General features: G+C 47.1%; 1 protein-coding gene across 1 annotated transcript in view; it reads right to left on the reverse strand.

Moving 5' to 3' along the window:
* The window catches only part of LOC121872782, a 47,251-nt gene extending 32,462 nt beyond the window's left edge, over window positions 1-14,789 (reverse strand). Inside the window, exon 1 of the mRNA XM_042375839.1 lies at window positions 13,020-14,789. Within this exon, the coding sequence (XP_042231773.1) occupies window positions 13,020-13,582 (563 nt within the window). The 5' untranslated portion in view covers window positions 13,583-14,789. The remainder of the gene's footprint in view (window positions 1-13,019) is intronic.
* Window positions 14,790-17,052: the final 2,263 nt, after the last annotated feature.

Here is a 17,052-nt window from a genome sequence, read left to right on the forward strand (position 1 = left end):
TATCTCTCTATCTCTATAAAAAGAAACAGAAAAATACAAACACAGGAAAGAGAAGAAAAAATAAATCAAAGAAAGAAAAAAACGGGAAAAAACGAGAAAAAACAGGAGTAATAAAAATCAATCTGACTCCCAGAATTCTTTACCGTCCATACCAGAGGCGCCAGCGTAAAGGAGTAACTTGCTCTTGACAGTTTTACAGGCTCTTTACCCCCCCCCTATACCATCCAATCTCCCGTCACTGTGGCTGGGATCATGTTTACGGCTGAGAGTTGGATGTTCATAGGCCTGTCTACCACTTAGGAGAGGGAGGGAAGGAGGGAGGGAAGGAGGGAGGGAAGGAGGGAGGGAGGGAAGGAGGGAGGGAGGGAGGTATGGGTGATATATGTGTATTTAAATGACTGACTGAGAGACGGACAGATAAAGATAGACAGGCAAATAAAAGAGGAAAAAGAGAGATAGACAGGCAGATAGACAGTAGAGAGGTGCTGTAGTTATTTCACACACACACACACACACACACACACTAAGGTCTTGCCATCTTAAAACATTTTGCCAAGTCTCAGCTGAAGTAAGAGAGGAGGGGTGGCAGGCAGCTTCCGACACCCGTCCGCACATTTGTCAATACTAGATCCGGATTCACACCCCCTAAAAAAAAAAAAAACGCTCGGGTTGAATTTCTCTCCAGGGCATCTCAGAAACCATTTTAGACGCTGTTCTGGGCACTGTATCACGTGAAGATTAGGCACCCTAGCTTAGTTCACCTGATTATTATTATTAAACACTCTAACGCTACCTGGGAGAGGGGTTCTGTTGAAGTTAAGTTAGATTAGATCACGTTAACATAGGTTAGATTAGGTCAGGTTAAGAGTACTATATACACACTCCTCTATACTAAGTGTTCATAAAGATTAGTTTAGAGCAGTGATGATGATGACCGTCTGTCCGTCCGTCCGTCCGTGGGTGATAAATTCGGTTTCCGCTCGATATCTTGCCACACATTCGAAGGATTGTGGTCAATTTTGGGGGTAATGTGTGTTGTGGGAGGTGCTTGATGGTGATGGCTGGGAACGTTGCTATCTCCAGTAATTTTAGAGTTATGGGGTATTTTCCTTCTTAGGGGGCGGAGGAAAGGGGGAGGGAGGGAGGAAAGGGAAGGGAAAGAGGGAGAGAGAGAGAGAGAGAGAGAGAGAGAGAGAGAGAGAGAGAGGAAACAACACACAGTCAAAACAATTAACCTGGGTCGCACCTGCTGTGATTCGCCCCAACATAACCATAACAAAACGGATCTGGTTAATTGCAGGTAAACAGTTGCCAACACAACACCTTGCCTCACCAGCCAGTCATCAACCCTCATCAACAATGTCAATATTACTCTGTTTACACGGAGAAGTAAACAACAGGTTAAGCTATTGTTTGTGTTGTTTGATGAAGCAATTCTCCCTAACAGCCATTCCTTGTTTTGTTTGGACGGTATTCAATGAGTGTGTGTGTGTGTGTGTGTGTGTGTGTGTGTGTGTGTTTGTGTGTGTGTGTGTGTGTGTGTGTTTATAAGAGAGTTATTAGTAAACTAGACCAGAGATTGACAGACAGAAAACACACACACACACACACACACACACACACACACACACACACACACACACACACACACACACACACACACACACACACACACACACACTATTACACGTCACGATAACATATGAAACAGACCGAGTTATCAAAAGCTATTGTTTGATGCAGAAGGGTGGTGAGTAAGGCAGGCAGGTCTCACATAACTTAATTAGCAACAAACTCATTTTACTTGGCCATTGTTAGAGCCTCGTCACGCTCAAACTCTCGCATTAATCATTTCTCAATTTAGCAACGCGACTCCCATGGTAAGTTTAGTGAGACACGTAATGAATATGTTGGACTGTGGCTAGGAGTACATACATACATACATACATACATACATACATACATACATACATACATACTGTTACTGTATAATAGTATTTGTTTCATTATGTAAACTTTGTAGAATGTATTTTTATTTTTTGTACAGTTATGGAAGACTGTAAGAAGCAGGTGTGAAGCATAAGAAGAATTAATATATATTGATGAAACAAGAAAGTATTGGAACGTTTTGGTTTTGGCGGCGCTCTCTGTAGCTAGGTTGAGGAGGATAGGAGTCAAGCTTGTGTGGTGCATATTAATCCATTATTATCTGGACAATCATTGATAATTAGGGTGTTAACTAAAGAGTAATATGTTCATTATAGTCTAAAGAGTATATGTAGTAATGAGGGAGCATTGTATTTGGTGGAGATAACATTATTTTGAGTGAATTGATTTGTGCCTTTGTATGTGTATGGATGGAGAGCACATATTCATTATATTTTGTTGTTGAATATATTTTGTTGTAATGTTTAAAATATGTATTGATTAAACCAGTTTTAATGGTAACAGTGGTATTAAAATAAACACCTGTCAGCTGTCAGGAGGTTGTTAAATAAGGTAAGGGTTTGTGTTTAACATTTAACCTCTCTGTTAACGGAAGCTGTTATTTCAGTCTCCTCTGATATAATGGGCCTATGGGCTGACTATACATCCTCTAATGAGTCCTAGAAAGAGAGGTGTGAAGGTTGTAACATAACATTACATACATACATACAAAGAGAGAGAGAGAGAGAGAGAGAGAGAGAGAGAGAGAGAGAGAGAGATCATCAAAAGGAAAAATTAAGTTCCTCAAATATTCTCCGTCACCAACAGAATGAGTAAATCAGTCGCTGAGTAAAATATAAAGTAAATGTGTGAATAAACACAAAATACAACACCTCACCAAACCTAACCTAACCCCCTCAAAATATTCAATAAAATAAACATAACTTTTCAATAATCTACAACTGGTCATTAATTCCGGTTTATATATAATTTTAAAATATATCCACATTACATTAACCCCCTGCCCCTCCTAGGTACTATATACAGTTTGTGGGGATATATCTTATACCACTATCTTCCTAATTGTCAGTATAATAAAAAAACAATCATAAGCCGATATTCCGTAGATTTTGTGGTTAATTTGGGTCTTAGTGACGTGTGGTAATAAGTGGATTCAATAATACTCTATGAGAGGATTATAGCTTGTTAGTATTACTGGTTTGTTTTGGGTAGGTTAGAGTTGGGGTAAAAGGCAGGTTGGGGTAAAGGTAGGTTGGGGTAAAGGGTAGGTTGGGGGTAAAGGGTAGGTTGGGGGTAAAGGTAGGTTGGGGGTAAAGTGGGGTTTAGGGGTAGGGAGTGAGTTGGGGGTAAGGGTAGGTTGGGGGGTAAAGGTAGGTTGGGGAGGTAGGGTAGGTTGGGGAGTAGGGAGTAGGTTGGGGGTAAAGGTAGGTTGGGGGTGGGGTAGGTTGGGGTAAGGGTAGGTTGGGGGTAAGTGAGTTGGGGTGAAGGGTAGGTTGGGGGTAAAGTGGGGTTAGGGGTAAAGGTAGGTTGGGGTAAAGTAGGTTGGGGGTAAGGGTAGGTTGGGGAGTAAGGGTAGGTTGGGGGTAAAGGGTAGGTTGAGGGGTAAGGGGTAGGTTGGGGTAAGGGTAGGTTGGGGGTAAGGTTAGGTTGGGAGTAAAGGTAGGTTGGGGTAAAAGGTAGGTTGGGGGTAAAGGTAGGTTGGGGTAAGGGGCAGGTTGGGGGTAAGGGTAGGTTGGGGGTAAGAGTAGGTTGGGGTAAGGTTAGGTTGGGGGTAAAAGGTAGGTTGGGGGTAAGGCAGGTTGGGGGTAAAGTGGGTTGGGGTAAGGGTAGGTTGGGGGTAAGGGTAGGTTGGGGGTAGAGAGGTAGGTTGGGGGGTAAGAGGTAGGTTGGGGGTAGAGGTGGGTTGGGGGAGAGGTTAGGTTGGGGGTAAAAGGTAGGTTGGGGTGGGGTAGGTTGGGGGTAAGGGTAGGTCAGGGGTACAAAAAACATAAGAAAATAAGGAGTCTGCAATGGGCCGGTTGGCCTGTGCATGGCATCCTGTCAGGGATTACCACTCTCAAGGTAAGGGTAGGTTGGGGGTAAGGGTAGGTTGGGGTATGGGTAGGCTGGGTTAGGTTAGGTTAGGGTGTCTAATCTTCAGGTGACCCGGGTATTCTTATTAGCTTTCTGGCAGCTAAAATACCGCCTGGGAGTCTTAATATAACCAAGCTATATTAAGTCAGGCCAGAAATATTCTCACGCTCAGTACTACAATGGTATATTATTACCTGTCCCGACTCAACGTCACGTCACGTCACGTCACCTAATTTTAACCTAACCTAACCTACCATAGGTAACGTTAGAGTGTTTTATCATCAGGTAAAATAAACAAGGGTGTCTAATTTTCAGGTGATTCACAAAAAAATACACTTCCGGGAACTCACACAATGTGGCCGTGAAACAAAGGATTTATGATGCATATATATATAATTATTATTTTTCTTCTTCTTTAGGATACGCAAGAATATTTTTAATTTTTAAAGTTTTGACGTTTGAAAAGTTTCGGGGGATTATAATGTTAACTGGTCTTTTCTTCTCCCTCTATCTCTCTTTCTTTCTCTCTGTATCACTCCTCAATTTTCCTTTTCTTTCTTCACTATCTTTTTTTTTCTCCTCTTTATAATTTTCGTATTTGTTCCCTTTATTCCCCTTTTCTCTCTGTCTCTCATTTGTCGAGTCAATTTCCTTCTCTCTCTTTATCTCACTATCTCACCCTCCTCCTTCCTCTCTCTCACTCAATTATCTCTCAAAATCAATGTCAGAGTCATTGTCGTATTCAAAGGTTAGAGATGAATCCCTTAAAGTGAAGGCAGGGAAGCAGTGAGGCAGACAATGAAGACAAGCGGTAAAAGCAGACAGGCAGTGAATGCAAGTAGTGAAGGCAGGCAGGTAGGCAGGCAGAGAGGCAGGCTGTGACGGCAGACAGTGACGTCAAGCAGGATACTACCAATACGTTTTAGATACAATGATTTTTATCCATCAGGAGAATTGTGTTGTTAGCTGGTGTGGGGGTGGGTGGTGAGAGGGGGCGGGGGTGTGGGGGTGGGTGCGAGGGGCGGGGGTGTGGGGGTGGGTGCGAGGGAGGGGTGTGGGGTGGGTGCGAGGGCAGGGGGTGTGGGGTGGGTGCAGGGAGGGGTGTGGGGTGGGTGAGAGGGAGGGGGGGTGTGGGGGTGGGTGCGGAAGGGGTGTGGGGGTAGTTGCGAGGGAGGGGGTGTGGGGGTGGGTGCGAGGAGGAGGTGAGGGGTGGGTGATATGGGGTGTGGGAGTGGGTGGGGGGAGGGTAAGTAGGAAAAATGAAAGGAGGGTGAGGGTGAAAGGAGGGAGAGAGAGGGCGAGGGTGAGGAGGGAACGGGAAGGATGAGGGAGGAGGGTGAGGAAGGGGACAGAAGGAGGGTGAGGGAGAACAGGGAGAACGAGGAAGAAAACAAAGAGGAGGATGAAGGGAAAGGGGACTAGGGAGGGTAATGAGTCAGAAGGTGAGAGGGATGGAGGAGGAGGCGGGGAGAGTGGAATGGGGAGAGGTGAGGGAGAAAGGTTAGGCCAGAAGAGAGAGAGAGAGAGAGAGAGAGAGAGAGGCAGCAGATAAGTCGTGATTGTTCCCAAACATAATCACCATATACACGTCAAGTAAAGCCTGACACACTTATCCCAAAATCACCGACCAGATTATTGTCCCCCCCTTTACCTGAGAGAACGTCGATAACACGCATCTAATTACAGGTATAGTCTAGGGCAACATCTGACGCCATATTGACCACCATTTATTTTTGTATGCCGTAGCTTAAGTGAGATAGAAATATGTTTAGTTCTATGTTAATTTAACTAGTCTTGAGAATTAATCTTTGAGAGTTAATGAAGGATGAATGTTTACTGTATGAGCGTTAGGTTATTATGGTCACCTCAGGTCGACAGTGGTGGTGTTTAGAGATAATGTGTGTGTGTGTGTGTGTGTCTGTCTGTTTATGTATCCTCTGAATACTGACAGAGAAATACTGAGTGGTGGGATATTTTACACACACACACACACACACACAAAATCAATATGTACCACATCTTTAACCTTGTGGCAGGCAGGAGGCGCTGCGACCACCAGCCAGTTCACGGTCACATGTTGCTAGGCATGTGGGGAGGGGTGAGGGGTAGATGAGGGGTGAGGGGAAATAGGAAGGAATGAGGGAGGGCAAAGATCCGGAGAAGGATGGAGGGGTGTAGGTGAGGGGAAATATCTGTGGAAAGATGGGGAAGAGGTTAGAGATGGGAGAAGTGAGAGAGAGAGAGCTGATTAACTAAAACAATGGTGACACACCTGTGATCTACGAGGCAGGTAAGAAGCCTGATTACAGACTCTGTTCCTCACTAACCCAGAAAGAAACACGATATGATTAAGGGGTGGTGCTGGGAAAGGGCAGGGTGGTGAGGCTAAAGGGTGGTGCTATGGGTAAAGTGGGTGGTGTTATGGGTAAAGTGGGTGGTGTTATGGGTAAAGTGGGTGCTGTTATGGTAAAGTGGAGTGCGGGAAGGGTGGAAGTGGTTATGGGTAAAGTGGGTGCTGTAGGTAAAAGTGGGTAGGGTAAGGGTGGTGCTAGGGTGAAGGGGTGCTAAGGGTAAAGGGTGGTGCTAAGGGTAAAGGGGGTGGTGCTAAGGGTAGGGGGTGGTGCTAAGGGTAAAGAGGGGTGGTGCTGAAGAGGGTAAGGGGTGCTAAGGGTAAGAATTTGGGTGGAAATTAAAGGACAACTGGGAAAATTAAGGAGGAGGTTGAGGGGAGGAAGGGGAGAGTTAAGGGAGAAGTAGGGAAATTGAGGGAAGATTAAGGGAAAAATTAAGGTAGAGTTAGAGAGGGAGATTACAGGAGGATTAAGGGAGGCGATGGTAACAAGGGAGGGGAAGGAGGGAGAAAGGGAGACGATCGATATTACTGGGAGGAAAAGTCTTTACGTTGCACAACTCCCATTATCATGAGGGTGCTGGAGCCTCTCTCTCTCTCTCTCTCTCTCTCTCTCTCTCTCTCTCTGTCTGTCTGTCTCTCTGTCTGTCTTTCACAATACATTTGTCCGTCTGTCTCTCTCTCTTCTCTATCAAACACATTTAAAACTGTATATTCTGATTCCCTTGATGTGATTGGTATATTTTTCTTCTCTAAAACAAAACTCTATGTCAATAAACTGTTTCGTCTCAATTTATTAACAGTTTATTAAGTTTTGTTTTCAATATGTCAAACTGTATCTGAATAAATTGTTTTAATCGGATTCCACTGAAATTCATTGTAACTTTATCGTGAAAATATTATTACACATAAAAACTAAAACTATTCGACCCAATTCTACTGATAATTTAATACCTTTTTTTTTTCTCTCCCCTAAAAAAATACATTTATAGAAACAATTTAATTTCATTTTTATTCACTTTTTTTTTTAACCCAAGAGGAAATAATTTGAATGGAGTCTTCAATCGAATTCCACTAATCCAGTTTAATTTTTTTTTTATTCTCGCGACAAAACTCTTAAGTCAACAAGAGAATCAGTGTTGTTTTTAACCCTCCTGTGACCTCTAACCACGTGACCTTTAACTTCGTGACCTCTAACTTCGTGACCTTTAAACTCGCGACCTCTAAACTCGTCACCTATGACCTTTGACCTGACCTCCGGAAGTTAGTTACTGTAAAACTTTGGTTAGGTTAACTTAGATTAGGTTAGGTTAGGTCATGTATAGGTTTGGTTAGGTTTGTTTTGGTTGGGTTAGATTAGATTCGGTTCGATTACGTTAGGCAAGTTCAAGTTAGGTTAGATTAACATTAGGGTGGTTAATCTTCAGGTGAAACAGGATGGGGTGTCTAATCTTCAGCAGACTACCACAGTGTATCACCGTAGTAAAGACATCAAGCAGATATAAACACTGTCTTAGTCCCCCCTCCCTCCTCTTGTACCGTCTGTCAGGTGGGAGGAGACTGGCATATCAAGGTGCACGACTTTCTCTCTTTCTTGTTTATTTTGTCTTTTGTTTATCCGTCTATCTCCCTTTGTCTCTCTCTCTCTTTCTTTCTCTTCTATCACCCAGCGAATGTCTCTCTTTCCATCTCCCTCTCTCTTTATTTCTCTCTCTCTCTGTCTCTCATTAGCATCTCCATTGCTCCTTTCTATTTATCCTCTTCCCCTCCTATTCTTCACCTCCCTCCTTTTCACCTCCTCTTTCTCTTCTCCCTCCCTCCCTCCCTCCTCCTCCTCTCCCTCTCTATCCCAGGTGCCAAGCATCACCTGATCTCTCTCTCTCTCTCTCACCTGGTCAATCAATACACCTGGCCAGACACCGCTGACACCTGGAGGTCGAAGGTCACCTCCACGGGGTCAAGTTCATTTGTTGTGACGTCTCCACCTCCCACGCCTTCCATTCCCCACCACGCCATCCCACCACGCCTTCCATCCCCCTCACCACGCCTTCCATCCCCAGACCACGCCTTCCACCCCCCACCACGCCTTCCATCCCCAGACCACGCCTTCCATCCCCCCACCACGCCTTCCATCCCCCACACCATGGGATAGCGAGGAGTACCGCACGAGGATGTGGTTTGTTATGCCACACCAGGTGAGGGCTGAAGAGTGCCAGTGAGGGCTGGAAGAGTGCCATGTCAACTGAGGGCTGAAGAGTGCCATGTCAACTGAGGGCTGGAAGAGGCCACACGATGAGAGTTGGAAGAATTCCAAACCAGGTGAGGACTGGAAGAGTGCCAAGTGCCAGGTGAAAACTGGAAGAGTGCCATACCAGGTGAGGCTGGAAGAGTGCCACGGTAGGTGAGGCTGAAGAGTGCCAGACCAGGTGAAACCTGAAGAGTGCCACACCAGGTGAGACCTGGAAGAGTGCCATGCCAAGTGAGGGCTGGAAGAGTGCCATGTCAACTGAGGGCTGGAAGAGTGCCACACGATGTGAGAGTTGGAAGAATTCCAAACCAGGTGAGGACTGGAAGAGTGCCATGCCAGGTGAAAACTGGAAGAGTGCCATACCAGGTGAGGGCTGGAAGAGTGCCACGGTAGGTGAGGGCTGGAAGAGTGCCACACCAGGTGAAACCTGGAAGAGTGCCACACCAGGTGAGACCTGGAAGAGTGCCATGCCAAGTGAGGGCTGGAAGAGTGCCACATGATGTGAGAGTTGGAAGAATGCCAAACCAGGTGAGGACTGGAAGAGTGCCACACCAGGTGAAAACTGGAAGAGTGCCATACTCGTGTGAGGGCTGGAAGAGTGCCACGGTAGGTGAGGGCTGGAAGAGTGCCACACAGGTGAGACCTGAAGAGTGCCACACCAGGTGAGACCTGGAAGAGTGCCACACCAGGTGAGACCTGGAAGAGTGCCACACCAGGTGAGACCTGGAAGAGTGCCACACCAGGTGAGACCTGGAAGAGTGCCATACCAGGTGAGACCTGGAAGAGTGCCATGCCAAGTGAGGACTGGAAGAGTGCCACACCAGGTGAGGGCTGGAAAAGTGCCACACCAGGTGAGGGCTGGCTGGAAGAGTGCCACCCAAAATACCTTCAGGTGACCTTGGTATCTGAATTGTAAATGACGACCTTTGTTAAGGATCATCTGCTTTATCGCCTCTTAGGGACACTTACCTCATGTCCACTGTTTACATTATATACCTGTTGTGTTTACATTATATACCTGTTGTGTTTACATTATATACCTGTTGTGTTTACATTATATACCTGCTGTGTTTACATTTTACAGCAGTGATGGTGGTGGCACTACATGGCCCTGGACTGGCAGTGATGATGATGATGATGATGATGATGGTTGTGGCACTACATAACCCTAGACTGGTAGTGATGATGATAGTGATGATGGTGGTACAATATGACCCTGGACTGACAGTGACGGTGGTGGTGGTGGAAGCAGCAGTGAGAAGTGGGGTGGGGTTAATTGGCCATGGACAGGTAAACACAGGTTCAGGTCTCGCTCCTCAAGGTAAATACCAGACCAAATTAACCAGCGGTGTATTAATGACTGTTGAAGGGGGAGGGGGGACTGTTGAGGGGAGGGGTGACTGGGTGAGGGGGGAGCTGACTTAGTGAGGGGAGCTGACTAGTGGAGGGGAGCTGACTAGTGGAGGGGAGCTGACCAGTGGAGGGGAGCTGACCAGTGGAAGGGGAGCTGACTAGTGGGGAGCTGATCAGTGGTTGACCAGCGGGGGGAGCTGACCAGCGGGGGAGCTGACTAGTGGGGAGCTGACTTAGTGGGGAGAGCTGACTAGTGGAGGGAGCTGACTAGTGGGGAGCTGACTAGTGGAGGAGCTGACCAGGAGTGAGCCACCAGTGGGGGGAGCTGACTATGGGAGGGAGCCGACTAGTGGGGAGCTGGACTAGTGGGGAGGGCTGACTAGTGGGGGCAGGGCTGACTAGTGGGGAGCTGACTAATGGGAGGGCTGACTAGTGGGGGGAACTGACTAGGGGGAGCTGACCAGTGGGGGAGCTGACTAGTGGGAGGAGCTGACTAGTGAGGGAGCTGACTAGTGGGGGGGAGCCGACTAGGGGAGCTGACTAGTGGGAGGGAGTTGACTAATGGGATGGGAGCTGACTAGTGGGGAGCTGACTAGTGGGAGGGAGCTGACTAGTGGGAGGAGCTGACTAGTGGGGGGGGAGCTGACTAGTGGGGAGCTGACTAGTGGGAGGGAGCTGACTAGTGGGGAGCTGACTAGTGGGGACAGCTGACTAGTGGAGGGAGCTGACTAGTAGGGAGGGCTGACTAATGGGGGGGGGGAGCTGACTAATGGGGGGCTGACTTTGGGGGAATTTTATTGTATTCTGTGTAATAATAAAGTTTTATTTTACTTATAATAAAAACAACATTAGATGACCTGAAGATTAGACACCCCAGCTTATTCTACCTGATGATTTAACAGCTTAACGTTACCAGGGAGTGTTAAGTTAGGTTACGTTAGGTTGGATTAGGTTAGGTTAAGCTGGATTAAATTAGGTTAAGTTAGAGGGTGCTTAATCTTCATGTGATCGTAGGAAGAAAACCTAATGGTGGTGGCGAAATGTCCTCCCCCCCCCACTACCATCACATTCACCACTACCATCATCACCATCATCACCACCCCCATCACCACCACCACCACAACCACAACCACCACCACTAACTTTAACTATACTACACAAACCGGGACAAACAAACTAATTAGAAGATCTCTATTGAACCTTCTTATTCCCCTCACAAATGAGAAAAAACACAACTGAACACAAGTCACTAAAATAACAAAAACAACAACATTAATTATCTTTGAGTACCAACTAAAAAAAATCGAATTCAAGGTTTGTCTTTGTTTTCGTGGCCAAATGATCAGTGTTACGGGGAGCTGAGGTCAGTGGCCACAACACGACACACTGGATATACTCTTACTGGCATAACCTCAGATAATAATGATGATATAAAAATAGTAACATTAATTTACTACTAATAATACTACTACTAATAAAATACTACTACTACTACTAATAATAATAATCACAATAATAAAAAAAATTACATCAATAAACCATAACTAACCTAACCTAACCTAACCATACCATAACTAACCTAGCCTAACCTAACCTAACCTAACCATACCATAACTAACCTAACCTAACCTAACCTAACCATACCATAACTAACCTAACCTAACCTAACCTAACCTAACCATACCATAACTAACCTAACCTAACCTAACCTAACCTAACATATGCACATCAACAACACGTCATCACTTATATCAACACAGGTGATGAACGTGTGAGATAACAGGTGAGACGAACACCTTTACCTGTTGACGTCACCACCCCTAGAGAGAGGAACTAACTCATTCACTCACTAACTCACTCACTCACACTAACACACACACACTCACACACACGTTCATATACCTGGGGATTTGTCAGGAATCAAAAGTAAGTGCTGGTTGACAGTATCGTGAGATTTGTGGTGTGGTAAAATTAAGTGTGTGTGTGTGTGTGTGTGTGTGTGTGTGTGTGTGTGTGTGTGTGTGTGTGTGTGTGTGTGTGTGTGTGTGTGTGTGTGTCTCATGTAGTGTTTAGTGTAGTAGATGGGATGTGGTGTATGGTTAGTTTTAATATGGTGTGGTTGGTGATGGTGTGGCAGACGGTGGTGGTATGGAGTGGTTAATTATGATGATAGTGTGATAGATGTGTGTAGTGTGGTTAGTGACAACATGTGGCTTGCAGGGGTGCGGTAGGAGGGGTCTGATGGATGGGCTGTGGTTTGGAGGGTAAGAGGGAGTGTGTTTGGAGGGGGTAGTGTGTGTTTGAAGGTAGTGTGTGTTTGGAGGGGGTGGATTGTGGTTGAAGAGGGTGGTGATGTAGTTGGAGGGAGTGGGCTGTGGTTGGAGGGGGTGGATTGTGGTTGAAGAGGGTGGTGATGTGGTTGGAGGGGGTGGATTGTGGTTTGGAGGGGGTGGATTGTGGTTGAAGAGGGTGGTGATGTGGTTGACAAGGTAACAGTGCAAATATGGATGTGAAGGCTGTGGTTGGATGAGTTTCAAATGGATGAGTTTAGAGGGGTTTGATGGGTGATGGATTGGATGTGATGTGGCAGGAGGTAGTGTGGAGGAGGTGTGGTAGGAGGTAGTGTGGAGGAGCTGGATGAGGTGTGGTGTACAGTGGGAGGGTGAATGGCTTGTGTGTGTGTGTGTGTGTGTGTGTGTGTGTGTGTGTGTGTGTGTGTGTGTGTGTGTGTGTGTGTGGTCTCAGGACTGTTGTTAATTGTTACTAAATGTGCCACAAAAGAATGAGTGTGGCTCGAGAAAGACGTGGCTAAAGAGGGTGTGGTGCTGGTGGTGTGGCTGGTTGAGGGGGTGGTTACATAATGTATGGCTAAAGAGTCTGTGTGGTTACATGGGATGGCTGGATCATCGCTGCTGCTCCTGAAAACAATAACTTACACAACACAGGTAAGGAATGAATGACAATTAACGCGCCAGGTTCTGTTAATTAACCTCCAGGTACTGCCTCCTGCTGGCTCAATCACCCGCCAAGAGCTTAACTCATACTTGCCTGGAGAGCCGCTTGATGCCTGAGCGAGCAAGAGCGGAAGTTATGAGGATGCCGGAGGTCTTCTTGCGTCCATTTGGAGGTGAGCCCCGCGGGGAGGAGTGGGCGGAGCTGTCACCACTATCCGGGGCATCCCCTCCAGCGCCCCGACACCGGAGGTCCTCATAGCCACGGCCGCGGGAGGTGACAGCGCGCAGTATCCCACTACCTCCGTTCCGCGGGCCCCCTGAAGGTCCCTCCTCACTTACTGAGCCGAGCTTGGTGTAGCGGGTCTGGCCCGGACCCGTGTTGGCGTTGCGTAGCCTGTGACAAGGGCGAGCTACGGGCGAGCGTCCACCCTGCTGTCTCACGTGGACGGCTGGGCGGCCTCCCTCCGAGAGCCGCACCTCAGTGTTGACACCACGTGGCGCGCGGCTGCCGGGCGTCACGCTAGGACTGTTACTCGGAGTCGAACCAGTACTACCGCTCTCCTCCGTCGACGAAAGCTGTGTGTATCGGGTGAAGTTGGAGAATGAGCGTGTCCCCCGCCCATGAAGGAGGCGGTGGTGGGCGGGATCGACGGGCATGGCTGGGGGGCGTGGGGGAGGGCCTGGAAGACAGCAGTGTGGTGTCCCCCGCGCCGCGCACACCACCACGCGCACCGCCACAACACGTCCACGCTTCTAACACCGCCCGCGTGTGCTTAAAGCTGATGAGCGATTCGCTGCGTCTCATGAACCTTCCATCAGAGAGTTACTACACCTCAAGACCTGCTGCTGGCTGAAGCTGCCACCACCACCTTCCACCACCAGGCTCTGGCAGGTGGCTCCCTCAGGCGCGCCATCTGCCGCCTGATACGCCAGTACAGTTCGAGGCAGCAGTAGAGAGCAGCGAGCCAACAGCAGCAGCAGAGCGCCGCCCTAGCAACATGAGCTCGCCAGCCTCACTCACTACACCTTGGGTTCACATACAATAACAACCGTAACACTTAAGAGTACAATTTGGTAGTCCGTCACCAGTACAATATATATTCCTGCGCTGTTACGTAAAAAAAACAAGTTGAAAAGAGAAACACATTCTGTAACACAACACCATCCATTTTTTCTTGTATTGGTGCACCAAGTACTGGGTGTGAGGCGGGGGAGGGGAGGGGGTGAAGGTAATGGTCACAGGGTGTGGGGACGCGGGAAGACGTGACACAGTAAGAACATTCCTTACCCAATTACAGGTCAATGAAAGGTTTCCCCTTAAGCCAGTAAACCCCAGCTGACTCTACACACCTCCTCACACACCCCTACACACGCACGTGAGGGGCGTATGTGTGTACGTATACCAGGAAGTGGCACAGAAAGGCGCGTACACATGTGTGTGTATACAGTATACCAGCAAGAAGCGGGGCAGTGCGTAGAAATTATGTATGCATGGTAGGAAGTACATGTGCGTCTACCACGAAGTTACAATGATGGTTGTACGTGTGCATATATCAGTTGCGTATACTAAAAAGTTGCAAGAAAAGGCATTTGTATACATTTGCGTATATCAAGGAGCATATGGGAAACGTGTACTCTCCCCTATATAAACACCCAGAAAATGTAGATCTGAGTACTACAAGAAATGTCAAGAGCGTATAAGGAGTGCGTAAACTAGTTAAAAACGTCACCACCCACGTGCGTATGGTGAGAAAACTGAAATGTTACGCATAGGTAAATATTATAAAACACATTTATTATGAGGAACCACACACACAAAAACCCCACATCTATTTGTTGGAATGAACAACGTTAACACATATGAGTAAACACGCACGAGAGAGAGAGAGAGAGAGAGAGAGAGAGAGAGAGAGAGAGAGAGAGAGAGAGAGAGATGACTACCACCATCACCACCATCTTCATTACCACCACCACCATCACCACAAACTCCACTACCCTCACCACAACCACCACCTCGTCCCTCTTAACCCGACCCACCGAAAGACTTCTGTAGGCAGCTTATGATGTCTCACCGAGCTAAGAGGGTCATGTTGGGAGGGGAGGTGAGGGGAAGGGAGGGGTGAGGGGAGAAGTGTGAGTGTGGAGGGCGTGAAGAGGAGGGGAGAGGGGTGAGTATGAAGGGAGTGATGAAGAATAAGGGGAGTGGAGAGAGAGAGTGAGAGAGAGAGAGAAAGAGAGAGAGTCACCACACACAGACACATCTCCTACCATCACAGTTAATGTAGTAGAAGTTCCTAAATAGTGGTAACAACCTAAGCCTAAACTGCGAGAGAGAGAGAGAGAGAGGGGGGAGGAAGAGGGGTAGAAGGAAGGTTGGGGGAGAGGAAGGTGGTATAAGTAGGGGCTTGAGTGAGGGGGGTGAGGGTCGAGGGTACGGGGGGTCGAACCTCGTACACAAATCACCCTCTGAGACACCCTAACCTCCCTGCCACTTCTTTTTTTCTCGTATTCACACGATTTTTACGCCACCAGGAGACCTTTTAGGCCTGGAGGAGGTGGATAGAGATATGTCCTGTTCCTCTGTCAATCTGTCTTAACTATTCGTCCCTCCGTTCGTCCATCTGTTCGTCCCGTCTCTCTCCTTCACTATTCTTCTCCCCCTTCCACCCTTCTCATATCCCTCCTTCACTATTCTGCTCCCCCTTCCACAGTCACTATCGGCCGCCCGTAGACCAACACATTTTTTCCATTTGGTGATACAGGATTACTGCTCACACCTGAAACAGTCTCACCCCCCCCCCATTACTTCACCTGCTGTACCCCTCACCTACCCTACCTTACCTGCTGTACCCTTCGACCCCCTTTACCTCACCTACTGTACCCCTCACCTACCCTACCTCACCTACTGTACCCCTCACCCACCCTACCTCACCTGCTGTACCCCTCACTACCTTACCTGGGCGACCCTTCTCTCCCTAAACCTAAATTACCTGAATTCACTCTCTCACCTGCCTCCTTCCCCTTCACCTTCCCCCTCCCTCACCCCCTCCCTCACTCCCCTACAGGATCTCACAGACTACCACCGTTAACTTTAGAGGTAGAGACGAAGGTAAATATTGATTCTCATTTTAAACCTGATTTGTAAGGTCTCGACGCCTCCACACCCACACTGGTCGCCCTCACTTCCCCAGAGCCTCTGAATTATAGTCAGAAATACTAACTTTATCCTAATCTGATTTAATCCAACCAAATCTAACCTAACCTAACGAAGTCTAGTCTAACGTAACCTATTCCAACCTTACATAATCTAACCAAACTCATCCTAACCCAACCTAAACTAGTCTAACCTAACCTAACCTGTAGTAATCTAATCCAGCTTAACCTAACCCAACTTAATCTAAACTACCTTACTCTAACATACGAAGCTACTTTCTTTCAGTGAGGAACAATGACCCCAATTTAACTTACAGATCATAACAATAGATTATTAACTTCATTATTATATCTACAAGTTAAATACAATCCCTGGCTGGCGTGAGACTTCCTTGAGCCTTAACACTTCATCGCTAACTTTTAACTGACTCGCCCACAAAGATCTTTTTTATGGCTCAAAGCTCCGTCTAACAAAGCCCATATCAACACGAAGGGACCACTTGAAGATTAGACACTCAAGCTTATCTCACGTGGTCAGAAAATACCTTAACTCTACCTGGTTGGGTTGGGTTGGGTTGGGTTAGGTTGGGTTGGGTTGGGTTGTCGACTCGAGGTCTCCAGGGAAAAGTTACATCAACCCTGAGTGACTTCATCTTACTGTACGATAAACCTGAATCACTGAAGTCATGAAAGATCATTAAGTGGCTATGTGACGCGTTTATAATGACTCACTATTTAACAGTTAACAGTCAGAAAAAGACGTCAATAAACACCTAATATGATTCACTCAGACAGTCTACAATCAGTTCAGTTTCAGAGTTGAAATCAAATCACACTTATCTCAAACTTAACCCATACGAGGAATCCTTAACATTCAACTAACAGTCGAGAAAACAAGAGGCCATTTCCTTATCCTGAAACATCCAAACAAAACCTCCTTCGAGCCTTTAAGTAAGCAGAGGCGCCGAGTGTCA

Source organism: Homarus americanus, unplaced genomic scaffold, assembly GCF_018991925.1.
Source record: "Homarus americanus isolate GMGI-L3 unplaced genomic scaffold, GMGI_Hamer_2.0 scaffold39155, whole genome shotgun sequence".
NCBI classification, from domain to species: domain Eukaryota; kingdom Metazoa; phylum Arthropoda; class Malacostraca; order Decapoda; family Nephropidae; genus Homarus; species Homarus americanus.